Genomic DNA, 23,796 nt, shown 5'->3' with positions numbered 1-23,796 from the left:
TCACCATACAATGCTATTGCAATACAATTTACTATATTCCCTATGCTGTACCTTTTATTACTGTGACTTATTCATTCCATAACTGGAAAGCTTGTACATGTTCCTTTTTATCACAGCTATGTGTCTTGCTTTTCCTTTGTTTACCTACCGTCCACATCCTTTTAACAATCTTAAATAGAATCTTGTTAAAATGCATATCGCTTTTGGCGTGCCTGGGTGAATCACTCGGTTAAGTGGCAGACTTGGTTTTGCCCCAGATCATGATCTCATGATTCGTGAGATCAAGCCCAGCCTCTGGCTCTGAGCTGGCTTGGGATCCTCTCAGTCTCTCTCTCTCTCTCTCTCTCTCTCTCTCTCTCTCTCTCTCTCTCTCTGCCCCTTCCCAGCTCATGGTTTCTCTGTCTTTCTCTGTCAAAAAAAAAAAACAAAAATGCATGTTGCTTTTAATGATAGTCATAGAAACCCTCCTAAGTCAACTATTATAATCTTATTCTTTGCAAAATTCAGTGGAAAAAATTCATGTTAACTGATTTTAAAATGTCACTTGGTAACTACACACCTTACAATTGAAAACATTTAGTTCCCTTTCTCATTCATCATTTAACTCAGTATCTATCATGAGTATTTAGCCTTTCCCCTTCCCTCGTGCAACCTCCCTCACACTTCTTCCCTTCCCATTCTCCTAATAGTTACACTTTTTGCTTAAAAATCTAAATTCGTTTTTTTATATCTGCATGGCTGTGTATGCATCATTCTCATTTGAGACATAAAATATGTTATGGTTACATTTCTTTGTTTTTTTATACAGTATGCTCTGTTATGTTCTCTTCTGTTTTGGTTTTAGTACACTTGCTGCTCTCTTGGCTCGCATCCCAAGAATTAATAACTTCACCTCTTCTTCATTCCTGTTCAGTTTTCCATGGATCCCATGTTTTCTCTGTCTTAATTTTTTTTCACCCCCCCCCTCACTTGGGTAGAGTCAGTTTTCTTTCATCTTGAGAAAGGAAGAATAGGACATAAATTTGAGATATTACAAGTGTCTTTACCTTCATGCTTAATAGTTTAAGAATAAAATTTCAGGTTGGAAATAATTTCCTCCACAGACTTCATATTGCCTTATTGTACATGAAATTCTAATGAGTTCTGGTCCTTTGTGTATGACTATTTTTCTGAATTCTTCTAAAGTTTTAGGATCTCATTTTGTCTTCTGAATACTGAAAATTTAATGATTATGTACCTTGATGTGGGACTTTTTATTTATTGTGTAAGACACCTAATGAGCCTGTTAAATCTGAAATACATATTCTGCACTTTTGAGAAATTTCCTTGTGTTATTTTTTCTCTGAGGATTGTTAGTTTTATTTGAAGGTTATTTCTGTTGTTACTTAGAGTTTTTTCTTTCCTGTGTTTTCTGTGTTTTTGATTTTTATTTTTCATTGTTTATTACTTTAATTTTCAGAAGTTTAAGAGTCAAAAAATTAGGGAACATTATAACATGTATCCTAGTATTTACCACTGATTTAGCATTTTTCTTCAAATTTCCTTTTAATGAAGTAGAATATGACAGATGAAACTGAAATCCTCTTTAGTCTCTCTTGAATATTGTTCTTTGTATCTGTTCTCTCTTTCAAGAAACAAATATAATGTATGTAGTAACTTTTCAGTTTTTAATTTTTAAATACACATAAGTACTTATAAATAAGTCTACTTTGTATTTTATGCACAAATGCTTTGTTTTACTGTGCTTGCAGTTTTTATTTGACATTTTGAGATCTGTCCATGTTGATATATACAGAACTGATTTAATTTTGTATCATGTTCCATTATCTGAATATGTCACAATTTTTACTCCATTTTATTCATTGACCATTTGTGTTGAGCACTGTGAACTGCCTGTTTATATCCTTTGCCTATTTTTTTTTTAATTTTTTTTTCCTTTTTTTCAACGTTTTTATTTTTATTTTTGGGACAGAGAGAGACAGAGCATGAACGGGGGAGGGGCAGAGAGAGAGGGAGACACAGAATTGGAAACAGGCTCCAGGCTCTGAGCCATCAGCCCAGAGCCCGACGCGGGGCTCGAACTCACGGACTGCGAGATCGTGACCTGGCTGAAGTCGGACGCTCAACCGACTGCGCCACCCAGGCGCCCCTATTTTTTTTTTTTTTTAACTGGATCACTTGTCCTTCATTTCTAGGATTTCATTACATAATTTGTGTATTGATTAATTGTTGGCTACATTAGGTTATAAATATTTTGTGTTGTATGTCTTCTCTTTTATGCTTATATTGTATATAAATTTTCAGTTTTGAGAAAATGTATCAATCTTTTCTTAGGTTATTTTACTTTCTGTGTTGTAAGAAAACTTTCTATATCTAGTTTACAAAGATATTCAAAATTTTCTTCCAAAATCCTTAAGTTTTACTTGTTCTGTTTAGATTTTAAATTTATCTGGAATGTAATGGTGTATATTGGTGGTCTACCTTAATGTTTGCTTCCAAAAAGAAAGGTCATTTGTCCCAACACTTCTTTTGAAGGTTTCTGTATTAGTTTCCTAATGCTGCTGTAACAAAGCGCCACAGCTGGGTGGTTTAAAACAATAAACATTGATTCTCTTAGAGTTTTAGTGGCTACAAGTCTGAAATCAAGGTGTTAGCAGAGCCACGCGGTCTCTGAAGCCTCTAGCGGAGAATCTGTTCCATGCCTTTCCCTTAGCTTCTGGTGGTGGCAGTTGATCCCTGGTATTTCTTGACTGAAAGCTCTTTAATTCTAATCTCTGCCTCCACTGTAACAAGGTTTTCTCCCTTTGTGTGTCTGGGTCTCTGCGTCTACTCTTATAGAGATACCAGTCATATTGGATTAAGAGCCCACCCTACTCCAGTATGATAACTCAACCAGTTATATCTGCAACAACCTTACTTCTAAATCAGGTCATAATCTGAAGTTCTAGGAAGGACATGAATTTTGGGTAGACACTGTTCAACCCAGTAGAGTCTGCATCTGTGTTCTCTTTTGGTTTCTACTGCTCTGTATGTCTATCCATGCACAAATAGAGCTCTATTAATTCTGTGGCTTATTGTAAATTTTATTATCTGTTAGGATGATTCCCTCTTCATTGTTATTCTTTCAGAATCATATACTTGACCTTATTTTTCCAGATAAAAATTTAGTATCTGTATTAATTAAAAAATTTTTTTAATGTTTATTTATATTTGAGTGAGAGAGAGACAGTGTGAACAGGGGTGGCAGTGCAGTGTGGGCAGAGAGAGATGGAGACACAGAATCTGAAGTAGGCTCCAGGCTCTGAGCTTTCACAGCCTGAGGTGGGGCTCAAACTCACAAACTGTGTGATATCATGACCTGAGCCGAAGTTGGGACACTTAACCTACAGAGACACCCAGGTGCCCCTTAAACTTTTTTTTTTATTATTTAACAAATTAAAAAAAAAATATTTTTGAGAGAGAAACTGAGTGCGAGTTGGGGAGGGGCAGAGAGAGAGAGGGAGACACAGAATCTGAAGCAGGCTCCAGGCTCTGAGCTGTCAGCCCAGAGCCCGATGAGGGGATTGAACCCACGAACCGCGAGATCATGAACTGAGCCAAAGTCAGACATTTAACTGACTGATCCCCCAGGTGCCCCTAGTATCTGTATTTACATTCAGAAAAATCTTACTGCCATTTTGATAAAACTGCAGTAAATTTATGTATTAACTTGGAAGGAAAGTGTCTTTGGGGCACATAGGTAGTTCAGTCAGTTGAACATCTGGCTCTTGGTTTTGGGTCACGTCATGTTCTCACAGTTTATGAGATTGAGCCTGGCATCAGGCTCTGCTCTGACAACAGGGAGCTTGTTTGGAATTCTCTTTTTCCCCTTCTCTCTCTGCCCCTCACCCACTCACAAGTTCACTCTCTGTCTAAACTTTTTAAAAAAGTATCTTTACTGTAGTTAGTTTTTCCATATATGGGCCTGGTTATCTCCTGTTTATTTATAATTTTTCCATAAAGGTGTCACATATCTTTTGAATATTTAACTCTAGTAATTATGTTTTCTTGGTTGAGACTATTAACGCTGTTTGGAAAGTTTTTGTTTTAATGTTTGTTTATTGTTGAGAGACGGAGACAGAGTGTGAGGGGGGAGGGGCAGAGAGAGAGAGAGAGAGAGAGAGAGAGAGAGAGAGAAAGAGACCGAATCCAAAGCAGGCTCCAAGCTGTCAGCACAAGGGCCTGATACAGGGCTTGAAGTTAGGGATCGCGAGACCATGACCTGAGCTGAAGTCAGATGCTTAATGGACTGAGCCACCCAAGTGCTCTGACGCTGTTTTGAAATTAATAATCTGATGAATTTGTTAAGTAATCAGGAAATACAGTCAATATGAAAGTCTATAAGATATTTAAAAAAAATAAATGGCAAGTCCCTCTAAACCACAATTACAACAGAACAGTAAATAATTAAATAATATTTACTCTGCTTAGGTTTTCATATCCTATTCCTTCTAACTTGTCTTCCTTGCTTATTATACTCAACACAAACAGTAACACCTTAGCAGGCTGAATTATATTTAAGCTGCTGCCAGACATCATTTCAACCACTCAGAATCTTAAATTTTTTTACAACACTTATTATGGATTCAGTAACTATGATGTAAAACTGGCTGAGTTCTAAGACCCATCGCAGGCAGCAGACCAATTTCTCTCCTTTCCCTTGTCTGCCCCTGTTACGCTTGGGTGCCCCTGGCCCAGGCTGGGCTCACTTTTGAGTTGGCCTGGTCCATGCTTAGTTTGTTCAGGAGTACAGCCATGGACAAGCCCCAGAAGTGGCATCACTGCTTCATGTCAGGGTCCAGAACTTAAACTTGGAGTTTAGTGTGACCCCCAGACTCCTTTCCATGAAGGAAAGGAGTGCTGCCCCACGAAGATCCTGGATGTTGGCCACCAAGCCAGAGCCTGACGACCTGTGCCGAGCACCAAATCTAGGTGTCTGCCTGGGGAACCTTTCTTACTGGAGCCGGCTGGGCCAAAGTCTGGTTGTCCTTGCCTGCTTTTTTTGTATTTGAGTGGGCCATTAAAAATGCTGGTAGGAAATCAACTTTATGTGCATGGACACAGCATGTTGAGTGCTTGGCTCCTCTATCAAGTAATGGGGCCAGGCCAGGCTGTTTTGTTGGGGAGAGCAGTTTCCCTAGAGAGGAATTAGCTAGTGTTTGTCAAGAGGATTTATGTTTTTATTTATTTTTATTATTATTATTTTTTTAAGTTTATTTATTTTGAGAGGACAAGCAGTGGAGGGGCAGAGAGAGAGAGAGAGAGAGAGAGAGAGAGAGAGAGAGAATCCCAAGCAGGCTCCTCGCTGACAGCATGGAGTCTGATGTGGGGCTTGAATTTAATGAACCACGAGATCATGACCTGAGCTGAAACCAAGAATCAGACACTTAATTGACCCACCCAGGCACCCCTAAGATTTAAGTTTTTTAAACTCTGTTTCCTATTTAATTTTCCTCTTTTGTCATTCCCTCCTCTTTATCTCATTGTATGACACAATGGGGCAGAGACAGGAAGAGACACAGAATCTGAAGCAGCCTCCAGGCACTGAGCTGTCAATACAGAGCCTCATGTGGGGCTCGAACTCACATACTCTGAGATCATGACCTGAGTCAGTTAAGTCTGTCGCTTAACTGACTGAGCCACCCAGGCACCCCAGTATGGCACAGAACTTATGTTGCCTTTGCTGATTTTTTTCATTACCCTTTTTTGAATGATTTGAATTAGTCCTAGATGAGCTATTTATGTAAGGGAGTATCAGGTGCTCTTTTCCCCCAAAGGAACTGTTCTTCTTTAGGTGTGTTTTAAAACATGCTGTTTTGTGTGCCTGTTTTTTCTATGCGTGTATTTTTAACTTAGAAAAATGTAATTGAGGTAAAGATCTCATTCTTTCCCACCCTACCACTATGCTTAAGACTTACTTGTAATGGATCATTGATTTCACTGTAACTACTGCAAGGTATTTAATACCCTTTGTCTCCAAGTTTTATTTACACCCCACCCCCACTCCCATAATGGACCCTGAGAATACATCTTATCACCCTCCACTACCACAAAGGTGAACATTTCTGTACATATCCCTTCATAGACTGGAGTGAGAATGTCTTTGGGTAATGGACACAGGAGAGGAATTAGAGGGTCATGGGTGTATGTGTACTTAATTTGACTGAATACTTAATAATTGCTCTCTAGAATAACTATGCCAGTGTATACTCCCATCAGTTGGATATAAAGGTTTTTATATCTCCATTGGTATTTGATACTATTCAGTCTTCTAAATTTAGCCAGCCTATTGGATATAAAGTAAAATCTCATCGTTTTAAATACATTTATCTGATTAACAGCTGAAGTATCTCTTCATATGTTTGGTAATATTTTAGGTTTCTCCTGTAAGTTGCCTCTTCATGTTTTTAGCCCATTTTTCTATTATGCATGCACTGTTTCTCTTATTGATTGGCAGGCATTCCTCCTGTATTTTAGATTTTGTGCTCTTCTGATTTATACATGGCCAGTATTTCCTTCCATACTGTAATCTGTCATCTTTGTCCATGATGCGTCTTACTGTTGAAAAATTTTGTTGTGAGGTCATTGAGCTAATTTTTTTTACTTTCTGATATGCTTTTGCAGTTTTGATTAAACTCTGTCACCTCTGCGTTAGGAGTAACCACCTGTTACTGTTAGAGTTTTTTACTTTTCACACATTTAGCTTTTAATTATCTGACTCTGTCCTTTAGAAAAAAAATTCATGGTAACTATTTCAGTGACAAATCAGAACATTGTGTATTCAGTATGAGTGAATACAGGATTCACAAAAGATCTTTGCATTTGGGCTTTTGTGGTCAACCCAGACCATGGGTCTATAGCAGTTAAAATGAAGTGTTTTTTTTTTTTTTTAATTGTGGTGCAATAAACATACAACGTAAAATTTGTCATTTTAACTATGATATTTTTAAATTAAAAAAAATTTTTTAAGACTAGATTTTTTAGAGCGGTTTTAGTTCATAGCAAAATTGAGGGGAAGGCGTAGATATTTCCCATGTGACCTATTCCACACCTGCGTAGCCTCCCCCATTATCAACATTCCCAACCAGATTTGTACATTTATTACAGTTGAACCTACACTGACACTTTATAATCACCTAAAGTCCATAGTTCACATTATAGCTCACTCTTGGTGTTGTATGTTCTGTGGGTTTGGATGAATGTATAATGACATGTATCCATCATGTATCAAAAAGAGCATTTTCAGTGCCCTAAAAATCCTCTGTGTGCTGCCTATTCATCTCTCTTCCTCCCCTATCCCCTAGCAACCAATGCTGTTTTTACTGTCTACATAGTTTTACCTTTTCTAGAGCGTCACACAGTTGGAATCATACAGTATGTAGGCTTTTCACATTGGGTACTTTCACTTAGTAATATGCATTTAAGCTTCCTCCATGTCTTTTCATGGCTTGATAGCTCAGTTGTTTTTTTTTTTTTAAAGCAATGAATAATATGCTGTTGTCTGGATGTAGCACAATTTTAAATTTATTCACCTGCTGATGGATGTATTGATTGCTTCCAAGTTTTGGCTATAAAGCTGCTATAAACACAACCATGTGCAGGTTTTTGTGTGGATATGAGTTTTCAGCTCCTTTGGGTAAATACCAGGGAGCACTCTTGCTAGATGATATGGTAGGAGTATGTTTAGTTTTGTAAGAAACTACCAAACTGTCTTGCTAAATATCAATACCCTTTTACCTTCCCATCAAATAAATGAGTTCTGTTGCTATATATCCTTGCTAGCATTTGATATTTTCAGTGTTAATGGATTTGGGCCTTCCATATAGGTATATGGTGGTATCTTAATGTTTTAATTTGCATTTCTCTGATGTCCTATCATGTGGAGTATCTTTCCATATGACTGTTTGCCATCTGTGTATCTCTTTTGTTGAGGTCTCTGTTACAGTCTTGGACCCATTTTTTAATTGGATTTGTTTTCTTGTTGAATTTTAAGAGTTATTTGTTTTGGCTAACAGTCCTTTATCAGATGTGTTCTTAGATATTTTCTCCCAGTGTGTGGCTTGTTTTCTCATTTTTTTGACATTGCGTTTTGCAGAGCAGAAGTTTTTAACTTCAGTGAAGTTCAGCTTATCAATTATTTCTTTAATGGATCATGCATTTGGTGTTGTGTCTAATAAGTCATCTCCATACCCAAGGTCATCTATGTTTTCTCCTATGTTTTCTTCCAGATGTTGTATAGTTTTGCATGTACATTTAGATCTGTGATCCATTTTGAGTTAATTTTTGTGAAGGGTGTAAGGTTGGATCTGTGTTCTTTTTTTTTCCCTCCCTGTGGGTGTTTAGTTCTAGCACCATTCTTTGAAGACTGTCTTTGCTCCATTGTATTGCCTTTTGACCCTATTTATGTGGATGTTTCTTGGTTCTCTGTTCTGTTCCATTGATTGATTCTTTTGCCAATACTACACTTTTTTTTAAATCTTTTTTTGAATATTTTATTTACTTATTTTTAAGAGAGAAAGAGCACAAGGAGGGGAGGGACACACAGAGAGAGGGAGACACAGAATCTGAAGCAGGCTCCAGGCTCCAAGCTGTCAGCTCAGAGCCTGACACGGGGCTTGAACCCATGAACTGTGAGATCATGACCTGAGCTGAAGTTGGACCCTTAACCAACTGAGCCACCCAGGCGCCCCAATACCTCACTGTCTTGATCACTATAGGTTTATAATATAGTATATAGTATACTATTGAAGTTGGGTAGTGTCATTCATCCAACTTTGTTCTTCTCCTTCAATACTATGTTGGCTATTCTAGGTATAGAATGTAAAGTCTCCATATAAAAATTTAGGATTGGTTTGTCAATATCCATAAAATAACTTGCTGGGATTTTGATTGGGTTAGCATTGAATCTATAGATCAAGTTGTGAAGAACTGACATCTTGACAATAGTTTTTGTATCTATGAATGTGAAATATCTTTCCATTTATTTGGTTCTTTGGTTTTTGTTCATGAGGGTTTTGTAGTTATCCTCACAGAGATCTGTATATTTTGTTAGATTTATACCTATTCACTTTTTTTAAGTGCTAATGTAAATGGTAATGTGTTTTATTTTCAAATTCAACTTGTTCATTACTGTTAAATAGTAAAGCAGTTGGTTTTGTATATTAATCTGGTATCCTTATCCTTTGCTATAATTGCATATTAGTTCCTGGCATTTTTTGTCTGTATTTTAGATTTTCTACATTAATGATAATGTCATTTGTGAAAAAAGAGTTTTATTTCTTCTTTCCCAATATGTATACCTTTCATTTTCTTTTTTTGCCTTATTACATTAGTTAGAACTTCCAGTATGATATTGAAATGGAGTGATGAGGGCACATCCTTGACTTGTACATGATCTTCGTGGAAAAGCTTTGAGATTCTCAGTATTAAGTGTGATGTTACCTCTGGGTTTTTTGTAGATAGTCTTTATGAAGTTGAAGAAGCTTAACCTGCTTAACCATTTTAAAGTGTACAGTTGAATCCTTTATTTTGAATATGATGTAAATTAGAGATCCATTTTTTTTCTGCATAATGTTTTCTCTGCAACATCTGTTAAACATGCTCTCTTTTCCCTAGTGATGTGTGATGCAGATTTCATCTCTTAACACAGATTTTGTCCTTTTGTTGTCTTAAAGTAATGAATAAAGCATATCATTCACTAAATAGTAATAAAAATAATAATCATTTAGACTTTTCTCAATTTCAGTTAATGCTCCCAAATTTTTATAATTAAAGTATGATGTTTGCTTTAGGCTTACATTAGTTGTTTTTTAAATCATGCCAAGGAAGTTTTTTTCCACTTCTGGTCAAATATTAGTTTTGTTTAGAAAAGGCAGTTGAATGTTAATAAATGCTTTTTTAAAAAAATTACTTGTATCTGTTGTCTCCTTTAAATCTCTTAATGTAGTGTTGTAAATGGAGTTCTTTACACTTGAACAAAATTTGTATTCCTAGTATAAACCCTGCATAGCTCTTTTATTGTAGTTTTCAGTGAAACGAGATGTTAATTTTTTTATTTAGCACTTTAAGATTAATTTATTAAGATTGGCCTCTAGTTTTCTCATGTCCTAATTTAATTTTGATTTTATGCTTTTCATCTTTAAAAAAAAAATAACCTCTGGAACATGGAAATTACCTGCTAATTACAAGGTTAGTTGCCTTTGTCCTCAGATCTATGTAGACCAAGTTCTTTTTTTAAAAAGAATTTTTTTTTGTGGAAGCACAGTGTACACACAGATTCACTATTTTAAAGTAAGATTCACATCATAAATGTACAGCTTGCTGGATTTGAATAAACTAAACATACTGCTGTGTTGAGTACCCAAATCAAAAAATAGAACATTAGTGGAGCTCTAAAATCCTTCTATGTCTTCCTTCGAAGCACCATCATTCTGACCAGGAGTAACTGCTATAGTGATTTCTGGCATCACAGATCAGTTTTTCCTGTAAATTGGAATCATTTACAATGGAATTATATATTCTCTTGTGTTCAAGGTTCTCTCCATGTTATCACAAGTAGTTGTGAGTTATTCTTGGATATATATTTTCTACTTTGTAACTGTGCTGTAAACTGTATTAATGGGCATGTGGATAGTTTACAGTATTTCCTGTTTTGAATATTTCTGCTGTGAATATTTTCTGGTTTGTCTTTTGGTGGATATAAAAATCGTGTTACTCCGAATGTGGTTACCAGACTAGTAGCATTGATGTTACCTGCAAACTTCTTAAAATACAGAATCTAATGCTCCAACCAAAAGTACTGCATCAGAATCTACACTTTAACAAGATCCCCAGTGCACATTACCTTTATAATTGCGTGATCTCTAGATGGAAGACTCAACATTGGTGATTTATTTATTTATTTTTCAATATATGAAGTTTATTGTCAAATTGGTTTCCATACAACACCCAGTGCTCATCCCAAAAGGTGCCCTCCTCAATACCCATCACCCACCCTTTGCTCCCTCCCACCCCCCATCAACCCTCAGTTTGTTCTCAGTTTTTAAGAGTCTCTTATGCTTTGGCTCTCTTCTACTCTAACCTCTTTTTTTTTTTTTCCTTCCAACATTGGTGATTTATAAATGTTTAGTCTTTGAGCTACTTAGGATAATGAAGGGGATTAGAAGTTAGGACAGCTGGTAGCCCTAAAAAATGAGAAGTTGTTTTAGAACTCTTTGCCACAAAGTCTTTCTCATCTTCCCTTAACCTTTTCACCTTGCGTTAAGCAGATCATTTCAGAGGAAGGTTGGAAGATCATAGAGGACTAGAACTCATACTGAAGTCCCATAGTTGTTGGTACTTTTGCTTGGTTCAGTATGTGAGTTGTTGTTGTTGTTTTTTTAAGTTCAAAATTTGCTCCTCCTTCCTGGATCTGGTCCAAATGTGACTATATATGAGATATATTCTTTGGTCACTGGGTGGGAATTGCTTTCATTAATCTGATTTCATTTTAAATGGAGTTTATTTTTATTTCTTTTGATTTGTCTTGATAGGGTTCAGAACACTATAGAAAAATAGCTATGCTTCATCATTTATTTATATTATGGACTTCTGTACTGATGTTTTTCTTCCTATGTATTTTGTTGGGGATTGAACTGGATAAAATTCAGTGATGGCCCTTAGTTAAATTTCTGAAAGTGAGAGCAGTAATCCCTAAAATTACTAAAGAAAAATTAAACATGAAGACAGTATGAGTGGGGGAGAGGGACAGTGGTAGAGAGAGAAAGAATCTCCAGCAGGCTCCATGTTCAGCATGGAACCCCACATGGGGCTCAATCCCACCATCCTGGGATCATGACCTGAGCTGAAAGCAAGGGTCAGACCCTCAGCTGATGGAACCACCAGGCACCTGTTTTTTTTTTTTAAAGAAACCTATTACATACGTACACTGTATACTATATTTAAGATTGCTTGAGTTTTACAAAAATGGTAACTTACTATATATAGTCTTTTTCTGCAATTTGAATTTTTCACTCAGTTTTCTTTTTAAGTTTTATCTTTAAGTTTATGTTGACCGTTGTTTTGGTCCATTTATAATCATACTCTTACATGAATACACTACACATATACAATATATAATTCTGTATAATAAATTATAGAACATATTTACATATGTAATACTCTTGTGTGACTGTGCCACATATTTTTATTCTCTTACTCATGCACATATGAGTTGTTTCCTTTTTGTTGGTACGAACAAAGCTGCCATGAACATCCCTTAAATTGCTAAGTATATGTTTTTAAGTCATAAATTGTGTTGAGTTATATCATAGACCTATGGAGGTAGTTTTTTCTTTTTAATATGTTGACGTTGTTAATTACCTTTTGAAGACATGGTGATGTTAAAATGCCCTTGCATATGGGGAAAAACCCAAGTTGGTCATAATGTTTTGTCTGTTCAGTTTCCTTTGGGGTTGTTTTGCTAATAATTGTTTTGGAGATATTGCATCTACTTGTGAGAGTTTTCCTTGTCATGTCAAAATTATGTTCACTTGGTAGAATGGGTTGGGGAATAATTCCTCTATTTCCGGGAATGGTTGTAGAAAATTGAAATAATTTGTTCCATGAGATTTGGTAGAGCTCACCTGTAAAACTGTTTAGGCATGATGTAGAGATTTAAGTATTGATTCAGTTTCTATATGACAGTTTGATTTGTTTATCCAGAGGAGAAGTTAATATACTTTCAAAAAGTATACTCTTTTAAGATTAGGATTAAGATTGATTTATAGCTTCACTATAGTATACGATTTGTTCTTGTTCCCCTATGTCTTTGACTGGTTTTGTTATTAGCAAACTTAAAACTGTTTTCCAGTCAGTCATGTGGTTGAAAAAAGCTATTTCCTTCCTTTGATTTCCATTCTGTTTAGTTGAGTAAGCTTTAGTTACCATTTATTTTTCTTTTGGAAAACTCCCTTAGATAGGTTACTAGGCTGTTTGTTTTTCTTATTGATTTATATAATTCTCCTTTGTCCTGTGGGTGGTACATTGGAATGGCTTAAAATTTGTGTACCACCAGATGCTAATTTGGATTTGCTTCAAAATGTTAATTGCTTTAGAAATGGATGATGGACCTTCTGGAAGAGATCATTTCATGAGAAGTGGATTTGCTTCTGGGAGGAGTTTGGGAAACAGAGGTAAGTATCTTTGTCTTTCATTAAAACTTCTCAACTGTTGAATGGTAGAATGAATAGAGACTATTATGGCTGTTGAGTGCAAAGCTAAATCTGTTATAACTCTCTGCAGAGTAGACTTTGAGGTAATGAGTTTATCATTTTTTCAACAATGAGTGTTCTTTTTGCTTTTTTTTCCTTTTCTGGGATAGTAGGAGATACTTCAATTGATAAAAATAGATTGGTTAGATTGATTAAAGATAGTTGCTTTACAGAGCTGCTACTTAATGTGTTGATTATTGATTTCCAGCAATTGGCATGGGAGGAATGTTGGTAAAAACTTCACAGATGAGGGTGAGAAGAACCTGTTTTTTTTTAAATTTCTCAAGAAAGACAGCACAGAAGGATTTCTCTTAGGTCATTAATATTAAGAGGTTATTTTCCCAGTGTTGAAACTTTTCATTGTTATTTTTAGATCAACCGTGTGATCTGATAATGACACAGCAGAACACCTTACTATGACCCATTTTTAGAATTGTTATTAAAATGCTGAAAGTATTCTTTATGTTTTAGTATAGTGTGATAAAATATGAGAACCTCCAATTTATTTAAATATCTTTATGACCATTTATTTCTTTTACAAGATGCCATAAATAAGGGCTAATTGGTAGTTTTAAATACACAAAACATTTAATCTTGAATTCATTAGATGTTGAAAAATCTTACTTCTAAGGATTTTTATTCATTGGAAACTAAAGGTGTGGCATTTCATTTGATATTTGGAAAACTTAATTTCTTGTTTGGATTCAGTTAACATAGTTAACATGTGGATCTATATTTTGATATAATTTGGAAATAATTATTTTAAAAAATTAAGTTTATTTATTTTGAGAGAGAGCTTGAGTAGGGTAGGGGCAGAGAGAGAGAGAGGAGGGAGAGAGAACCCCAAGCAGGCTTGGCGCCATCAGCACAGAACCCAGTATGGGGCTCAAACCCATGAACTGTGAGAATATCATGCAAGCCAGAATCAAGAGTTGGATGCTTAACCAACTGAGCCACCTAGGTGCCCCAGTTTATTCCTTAAATATGCACATATATTCTGTTTTTAAAACCTTCATAGTAAGAAGCATTGATGAATAAAAATCATGTAATCTTGCCAAGAGGTTCAGGTGTGGGTTTTGTTAGTTATTACTAACATTAGAGATAATATCTTAATATTACACTTAGAGAAATATTTAATATTGGATTTATTTTAAAACTTTATTTTTGAGTAGATGTTTTAAATCCCATTTTAGAATAGATGAGGTGATACTTTTTGATGTAGATTTCAAAATATTATTGAAAAAAATCTTTTTAAAAGTTTAAATACTTTACTTTTACCAAAGCCAGAAATGTTTTGAATTAACTATTTTTAAATTTTCAAGTTCAGAAAGTATACTTATATATCTTGTTAAAGTTTTACATTAATTGAATGTACTTTTTTTCTCTTTTTTTTAATTGAAGTATAGTTGACCTAAAATATTGAATTAGTTTCAGGTGTACAATGAAGTAATTCATCACCTGTGTGGGTTGTGCTATGCTCACCACAAATGTAGCTACCATCTGTTACCATACAACACTATTAACAGTATCATTGATTATATTCCCTATGCTGTACTTTTCATCTGTGTGACTTACTCATTCCATAACTGGAAGCTTGTATCTCTGAATGAAAGCTTTTTAAATGAGAAAAACACCACTTAGACTGTTTTTACTACACGTTGTTAATTTCATATGGGTTAGGTTGAAAAACAAACTTATCAAAACTCTTGGTTGAATGTTAATACTTAAAAAAGTTACCATTGTACCACATACAATCTTGGGAATTCATAGACCCATTAATATAACTCCTTTTCGTGATTGTTAACCCGTTATTTTAGTTTCAACCTCTGTGATATTTTTTTCTCAGAACTTGCATAGCTAGTAATTTGTTTTTGAAATTGTCTCTTAATTGCTTATAATACAGCATTGATCCCCTTTTTATGTTCTATAAAGTATAACATAAATAGCTTTAACTTCTTGAATCACACACATCTTTAGAATCTGATGAAAATATGGATAATTGCTCTTACGCAGTTTTGCACGTGGCTTTAGAAGTTTTGCAGGTCCTTTAACTTAGTTGTATTAAGATATTACACAGATAGGTAAGACACAATTTATGAAGACCATAAGATAACAATTTAATTTTTCTAGTGATAGTGTGAAGTGGCAGTTTATGTTGTTTCAGATGTCTTTTGTTCTAGTGTTTTGTTCTAAATAACCATGCTTCTTGCCTTAGCACCTCTGCCCTCAGAAAGATTAATGTAGTGATAGAGAAACGCATGGAAAGAAATAAAGTGGTAGTGTGCTGTGGGAATGTGGAGAAAGGATTGATGATGACGGGAGGTCTGAAAGAAGACTTCTTCAGATGAGGTTGCCTTTGAACTGGGGTTTTGTTTTTTTAAAAAAAATTTTTTTCAACGTTTTATTTTATTTATTTTATTTATTTTTGGGACAGAGAGAGACAGAGCATGAACGGGGGAGGGGCAGAGAGAGAGGGAGACACAGAATCAGAAACAGGCTCCAGGCTCTGAGCCATCAGCCCAGAGCCCGACGCGGGGCTCGAACTCACGGACTGCGAGATAGTGACCTGGCTGAAGTCGGACGCTTAACCGACTGCGCCACCCAGGCGCCCCTGAACTGGGGTTTTGAAGTGTGAAAGGAATTTTGATAGGAAAAAATAGGAAAACAGGGAATGCCATGCTGAAGAATTTTGGTAGGAAAATATGAAAGCAGGGAATGCCTTGCTGAAGTATACAGGAAAGTACAAAGTATTAGAAGTTCACAGTGTGGAACATGGGACATTGTTTGGTGTGAATTAAAATGTTGAGAGCTCAGTGTTATGTGGTAGGAGATAAAGTTCAAAGATAATATGAGTAAAGACGCTGGAAGAGTGGAGAGGTGATAAGGGGAGTGGCAGTCACAGCTTTTATTTCTTTATTGCCTAGTTCCTTCCTAATTTGAATTTTAAAGGTGGAAAGATTGAGAAGTTTAAATGTTAACAGAATAAATAAGTAATAAATAATTAAAAAATTGTACAAGAATATAACATGTTCAGTAGCATGTAATCTTCATACAGGGGCATAAGTTTAAGTAGCTGGCTCTATACAGGGTGAGGTTTCAATATACAGAAAATCACAGTTGAATTTCCTCATTAAAAGTCAGGAAAAGTCATTCATGAAATAACAACTAATAGAAAGCTGTATTTCACCAGTAGTATATTTATGGTTTTACCTTAGTATTATAACTTATGAATTTTTTATAAAAAGTTGAAGCATATTATATCTTTATAAGTTCTTATACTTGTTTCTCCCTATCCTTGGAGGTACCTTTACCCTAAAGATTCATTTAAAATAGGGACACCTGGATAGCTCAGTTGGTTAAGCATCCAACTTTGGCTCAGGTCATGGTCTCACAGTCTGTGAGTTCGAGCCCCGCGTCGGGCTCTGTGCTGACAGCTCAGAGCCTGGAGCCTGCTTCAGATTCTGTGTCTCCCTCCCTCTCTGCCCCTTCCCTGCTGGCATTCTGTGTCTCTCTCAAAAATAAGTAAACATTAAAAAAAATAAAAATAAAAATTATTTAAAATAAAATTAAATAATTTACTTAAAGGGTTTTTTTTGTTTTTGTTTTTTTTTTTTTTGAGAGAGAGAAAGAGCATAAGCAGGGGAGGGGCAGAGAAAAGGGGATACAGAATCCCAATTAGGCTTGGCACCATCAGCGCAAAGCCCCACACAGGGCTTAAACCCACAAACCATGAGATCATGACCTGAGCCAAGTTCAAGAGTGGGACATTCAACCAACTGCACAATCAAGGCACCCCCTGAAGACTTTATTTTTAAGTAATTTTTACATGCAACATGGGACTTGAATTTACAACTCAGAGGTCAAGAGACCCAGCAAGGTTCCCTCCTTTTTTTTTTTAAAAAGATTTTATTTTTAAGCAATCTCAAGGAGTCCTTTAATTTCTAGTCTTTGATGGCACAGTTAGTTATATGTTTTAAAGAGTTTTAACTCTGTCTGAATTTTCAGATGCTGGCGAGTCTAGTAAAAGGGAGAATACATCCACAATGGGTGGCTTTGGAGTTGGAAAGAGTTTTGGAAACAGAGGTAAACTGCTGACGATAATCTTATAATCACAATTTGAGTGAGCCCTAGTTTTTTTTTTTCCTGTACTCAAGACTCTTCCCCTGTGGCCCCCAGCAAGAGATCCATCTTATATACTTCAAAAGGTAAATTTGAGTTGAGCAAAGAACCAGTAGTAGCTTTGAAGTTACATTTTTTTTTTTTCTTAAAAACTAAAAACTGTATATCAGAACTGGAGCATAACTTAAGATCAAGACTGATAATGTGAAGATGGACGACTTTACCAAGCATTTTGGAAACCAGACAGTTGAAGAGGGTTGAATGTTGGGAAAGGTCAGTTGTGGAGGGTAGTAGATAGATTATAATCCTTTCTGAACCAACTTAAAAGATTGCAAATACTGACATGAACTAAATAACTGAAAACTTAGGTTTTATGGAATATGCTATTTCTGTATGGATTATCTTTATTTGGAAATTATGTATCTTTTCAAGGAAAAACTCTTTTCATCTAATTACACATTGAAGCTATAGGGTACTTACTTTTATATCATAATTGTGTATTAGATTTCTGTGTTAAAAGGGATGTTAGATTATTTTGTACGTGAGATATTAAGTGACTTTATATATACATTCTGCGTATAAATTTAATACCTGTCAAAGTGATTAGTCTCTGTATTGCAGAGCCATCATTTAATATAAACATATTTTATAATTTTGCTTAAATACTGATTGACACGCATCTTATATTGACATTTAATTTTAAGGTATATTATTCCATGAATATCTTTGCACTAAAGATAATTTTAGTAAGATTCAACATTTAAAAATTTTATGAAATATTACTGATAGATCCTTTTAAAATTAATTTTAGAGACATATCTATATGTTCCAGAGACACGTAAATCTACGTACAGGTTTTTATTATATGAGAAATCTGAAAGTAGAGTTAAATGAAAGATGTAAAAAAAACTCGCTGAAAATAAAAAATGTTAGAAAAATTTCCTTATTACTGAGATGGGAAAAATTACTGATTATTGGATTATAATTGAGTAATATTGTCCTCTGGCAAATGAAGAGATTGAAGGTTTTAAAACATTTGATATTTTGAATAGAAAGTATGTAGTGTGTTATGTTGATATATAGCCCTAGTTTGACCATATAATATAGAAGAATATATGACATCTGAGATGCTATAACATTGGCTGACATTTTACCTTAGTTAATTGACACAAGGCAGAAATTGTTACCCAACCCATGTGAGTTTTAAAAAAAAAATTTTTTTTTTTAACATTTATTTATTATTGAGAGACAGACACAGAGCATGAGCAGGGGAGGGGTAGAGAGAGGGGGAGACAGAATCTGAAGTAGGCTCTAGGCTCTGGGCTGTCAGCACAGAGACTGATGTGGGGCTCGAACTCACAAACTGTGAGATCATGACCTGAGCCAAAGTCGGTTGCCTAACCAACTGAGCCATCCAGGTGCCCCCCAACCTGTGTGAGTTTTTATTCAGTATTTATATTTATAGTTCTGTGTAGTTTATCCTGTATTAAAGGGGCATCATAACAAGTAGCACTTGTTTTGCTGTTTTTTGCCCTTTGTCTTTTGGTTTGTTTACCACAGAGATACAGGTAATTGTTTTCAGAAATTTGCAAGTTTAATTTTCTATTTTGTATAGGTTTTTCAAATAACAAGTTTGAAGAAGGTGATAGCTCTGGTTTCTGGAGACGTAAGTTTAATGTTTTTTGTAGTGGCTTTTAAAATTGAATGTTCAGAGTACATGCTAAAGGGAAAACTAGGATTAAGTGTCACAGTGGTTTTCAGTTCTAATTTATTCAAACCCACTTTCATACAGCAATTATAACCAGAGCCCTGACCAAGAATTCAGGCATCCTAGTTTGGCCTATTGCCATTTGACTTAGTCTATGAGGTACAACTTCTGAATGGTTTGCTACCTTAAGAAAAAGGGGATAATAGAAAGAACAAGTTAAGAATCAAAACTCCATGTCCATATACACATAGAGTTTGGGACATGCAGATCCCTATTCAGACTTACATAATTCTTGACAGTGGAAAAAGATTCATGAGTATGTAGATGACTGCTGCTATTAAGGCATTTCTATCAAAAGTACTGACACACTGGTTTGGAGGAGTAAAGAGAATGATGAGAGTAGAGTAGTGTTATCAGAAGATAGATTATAAAAATTAATAGTGCTTTCTACTGATTAAGTAGATTTGGATGAGGCCTTGGAAGCTGTATTTAAAAAGCCTACCTGGTGATCCTGATGTCATTTTGTTTGGTAATCACTTATCTATGGAAACATAATGACATAATACATTTTGGATTTGCAACTTTGTTTCCTGGCCCTGCTTTGTGACCTAGTTAAATGACTTAGAGCAAGTTGCTTAATTTGTCAGAGCCACAATTTGCTATTCTGCAGAGTGGAGGCCATCATATTAAAAGGTTGTTAGGCAAACTTAATGAAAATGTGTGTGAAAATACGAAGTTTAATACCACACACATTCATGGTAAACAGTAAATGCCATCCATCTTCATGATTTATTTGAGACCTAATCTTTTTATACTCTTAACAGTGATTCTCAAAATCAATACCAAGCCTAGAATGATCACCTTAAAACCTGTTTGGAGTTAGATGGGGTTTTAATATCTCTAATAAGACTGTTTCCCTAAACTGTCGTCAGTCTCATCCTGCCTAATTGTCTCTGCATTTTTTCATATCTTATTCAAATGAAAATGTACATAACATAGTAATATTTGACAGAAAAAAAAAACAATTTTTATTCTTTTCCATTTTTCTACCTAATCTCCCATTTTTAAATCAGTTAATATTTCAAGATCATGTTCACCTAACCAATTTGTGCTTTTGAGCACAAAGTCCACAGTTTCTCCTGGCACCTGAGAGAACTTGTTTCCTCTAAAATGGTCTTCTTTCTTCTGTTCTCAAGCTTATGTCCCCTTAAAAAAAAAAAAAAAAAAAACAAACCAAAAAAACCCCACATATATATGGATTGAATTCTTTTGTTCTTACAGTTGTTGTTGGCAAGCCCAGGAACAGATTTTAATATCATGATAGAAGCTATTACTCTGCATGCGAATGAATAGCATCTTTTGTGGTTGTTATTTGCCCTGCAGTCTTGTTTCCTCTAGCTGGTATAGCTTTTATCTATTGATAAAAGATGATAATACCCATTTCATAAGGTTTTTGTGAAGATTTAAAAAGTTAGTACATATTATTCATTTAGAACAGTGCTAAACTATACTGAATTCTGTTATTACTATTAATTTTTAATAATTTTATGTGATATTATTTATATAAAATGCTATAATATATGTGACATTTTTGCATACTAATAATATATATTTGATATGTTTTATATAATCAATGTATTATGTGTTATTTATGTTTATATGTTTAAAGTGTCTTTATATTTTATTTAAGTTACATATAATACAGTTTTAGTGATATTTATGTAATTAATAATATAATGTGGTCATAGCTGATGTTGGGATAATCTCTCTTTTTTATCCTTGGCTTTATCTTCTAACTCTACAGTGATTTTATTTTTTAACTTACTTTTTAAAATTTACATCCAAATTAGCGTATACTGCAGCAGTGATTTCAGGAGTAGATTCCTTAATGCCCCTTACCCATTTAGCCCATCCCCCCCTCCCACACCCCCTCCAGTAAACCTCTGTTCTCCATATTTATGAGTCTCTTATGTTTTGTCCCCCTCCCTGTTTTTATATTATTTTTGTTTCCCTTCCCTTATGTTCTTCTGTTTTGTCTCTTAAAGTCCTCATATGAGCGAAGTCATATATTTATCTTTCTCTGACTAATTTCACTTAGCATAATACCCTCCAGTTACATCCACGTAGTTGCAAATGGCAAGATTTCATTCTTTTTGATTGCTGAGTAGTACTCCCTTGTATGTATGTATGTATGGTATGTATGTGTGTGTGTATATGTATATATATATACATATACACACACACATACATACCATACATACCACATCTTCTTTATCCATTCATCCATCAATGGACATTTGGGCTCTTTCCATACTTTGGCTATTGTTGGTAGTGCTGCTATAAACCTTGGGGTGCATGTGTCCCTTAAAAACAGCACACCTGTATCCCTTGGATAAATACCTAGTAGTGCAATTGCTGGGTCATAGGGTAGTTCTATTTTTAGTTTTTTGAGGAACCTCCATACTGTTTTCCAGAGTGGCTGTACCAGCTTGCATTCCCATACAGTGATTTTTTAAAATAACTTGTTATTTTGAAATAGTCTAAGACTTACAACAAGTTAGAAAGTTAGAGTTAACAAGTTAGAGTGTTTCCTTCACCCCTCTGCTAATATAATTGTGCCCTTCACCCAACTTCTCCTAATGCCATTAGCCTATTTTAATTCCCAGTGTGGTCAAAATATAGGTTTATTTTAGGGAAATAATTGGACAAAAATAATGTGAGACTTCTTTCTCCTTCTCACTTCTCAAATTAATTCATAGGTTGTTTTTTTTTTTTCATATAAGGCAATAAGTGTTAGCTGTCATCATTATTCCAGGGTGTGCTAACCTTTCCCCAATTTTTTCCTTCTTGTTAAGTTCCTTGTAGTATTAAATCCTGCTTTCTAGAAAGTTGTCTGGTAGTTAGATTGTTCTTAAGGAATGTTTGGTAGTTGTTGACTTCATTTCAAGTAGGAGCCTGCAGCAAGAGCTCTGGGTTATTTCTTATAGAACAATATTAATTGTTAAATTAACATTTTTGCAAGGAACTTAACTGATAGCTTCTAAGCTGTCTAGCCACTTGATGACATTACTGTGACTTAAACTTATCAGATTTTAAACATTTCATGACATGTATAAAGATCTCTTGAAGCCATTTCTTTATTTCCCAAATGTGGCTTTGTTGGAGTTTTCTAGAAAGAGTTTTGTAAAGTTATTACTAAAGGTCATATTAGTAACATATTTTTAAATTTTGAAAAATTAATCTTTTGTTGCTCTTACCTATTCTTTCAAAATAAACATCTCTGGGGGTGGGTTCTAGGAATTTCCTTTTAACCACTTTCTAGCTTATTCTTAGCCTTCAGTGTAGTTATTCTCTATTTAAAAACTGTGGTAATGTTATTTGATAATGTCACTAAAAACAGAAAAGATGGGATATCTGCAAATTCTTTCATTAGGATGATTAGGGAAAAGTTAGCATTAAAAAAAGCCTCTAATGTCTGAGGTTTATTAAGAAAGGCAAATTACAGAAATATTGATAGCATTATAAAAAAAATAGCCATGTATTTCTAGTGGCCTATGGCCTACATTTCAGAACCACTTGACTACTTAATAGTTTAGATGTTTCTGAAACCATTTTTAGTCATACTGACATTTTGCAATTCCTATTTTTTGGCTTGTGTGTGGCACTTGGCAAAAAGTGAGTTCTCAATTGTATGCTTAACATTTAACATTTAGATATATTAAATGATTTGTATAGGGAGTTAACTGAATAATGTCTTTTTGTTTGTTGCTAAAATTGTTTCAAGAATTAAAATGTTATTTTACTTTAAGAAAATATTTTTTCACTAATTTGTCCTGTGACAGTGCTATTTAGATATTTCACCTTTAAAGTTAATTATTTAGATACTATTCACATGTTAAATTTTTATTCAAGAATCTAGTAATGACTGTGAAGATAATCAAACACGGAACAGAGGATTTTCCAAGAGAGGCGGTAAGGACCATATTTTGGAACAGTTTGTACTTACACTTTCTAATGTCATTGGGTTTCTTTCCCTGAAGATCTCCAGAATGTGCTATGAAGTACAGAATAGGGACTATGAGTTCTGGCCATTCACAATATATATGAACTGGGATGTCATTGTCTCTGAATAGAGTATTTGGAGATGAGGGAAAGGGAAGAAATTGTAGATTATTCTTTGTTCAAGTCTGGCAGTGCTCTATCATACTCTGCTAATCCTGCCTCTGATGAAGTTGAGGTGAGATGGTATAAACATTACCATGCTTAATTCTTGATAATCCATTTATGGGTAGACATGTGGGTTTTATTTTTGATATTTCAACAACACATAGTGAACTTATAAAATGGATAAAAATTACTGAAAATCCTTACATTAAAAGATATTAAATCTTATATTAAAAGAGTTTATTCTTAGGAACTATATAATAATCAGATACATTAGTATTTTCACCATAACTTGGGAACGGCTTTTTCCTTCCCTATTGAATAGTTAGCCCACGCTCCCTAGTGAAGCTAGAACTTGTGGACTTGAGTATAACCTTCTTAGGGCTGTGAGGTAGGGAGGAATTTGGTGGTGAATGAGGGATGGCTATTTATCTCATAAATTGAATTTTTTAATGATAATTGCAGGGGGACATGTAATAATGGCAAGGATATTTAAGTAAAAGCCAGACTCCGCTT

At 34.8% G+C, this 23,796-nt stretch overlaps 1 protein-coding gene across 8 annotated transcripts in view; it reads left to right on the top strand.

The window, feature by feature from the left end:
* Positions 1-23,796, top strand: part of DDX4 (DEAD-box helicase 4) — an 85,570-nt gene that overhangs the window by 16,011 nt on the left and 45,763 nt on the right. For 3 of the 8 annotated variants that reach the window (XM_040453061.1, XM_040453052.1, XM_040453109.1), the window contains 4 exons: positions 13,134-13,211; positions 17,295-17,372; positions 19,024-19,074; positions 23,029-23,088. In XM_040453061.1, the coding sequence (XP_040308995.1) occupies positions 13,134-13,211; positions 17,295-17,372; positions 19,024-19,074; positions 23,029-23,088 (267 nt within the window). Of the gene's footprint in view, positions 1-13,133; positions 13,212-17,294; positions 17,373-17,443; positions 17,495-19,023; positions 19,075-23,028; positions 23,089-23,796 lie in introns of all 8 variants that reach the window. The other 5 variants (XM_040453082.1, XM_040453075.1, XM_040453068.1 and 2 more) reach the window with 4 other exon arrangements.

The sequence above is a fragment of the Herpailurus yagouaroundi genome, unplaced genomic scaffold (assembly GCF_014898765.1).
Source record: "Herpailurus yagouaroundi ecotype Mexico unplaced genomic scaffold, PumYag 29, whole genome shotgun sequence".
Taxonomy (NCBI): domain Eukaryota; kingdom Metazoa; phylum Chordata; class Mammalia; order Carnivora; family Felidae; genus Herpailurus; species Herpailurus yagouaroundi.
This window is presented reverse-complemented; position numbering and strand designations above follow the sequence as displayed.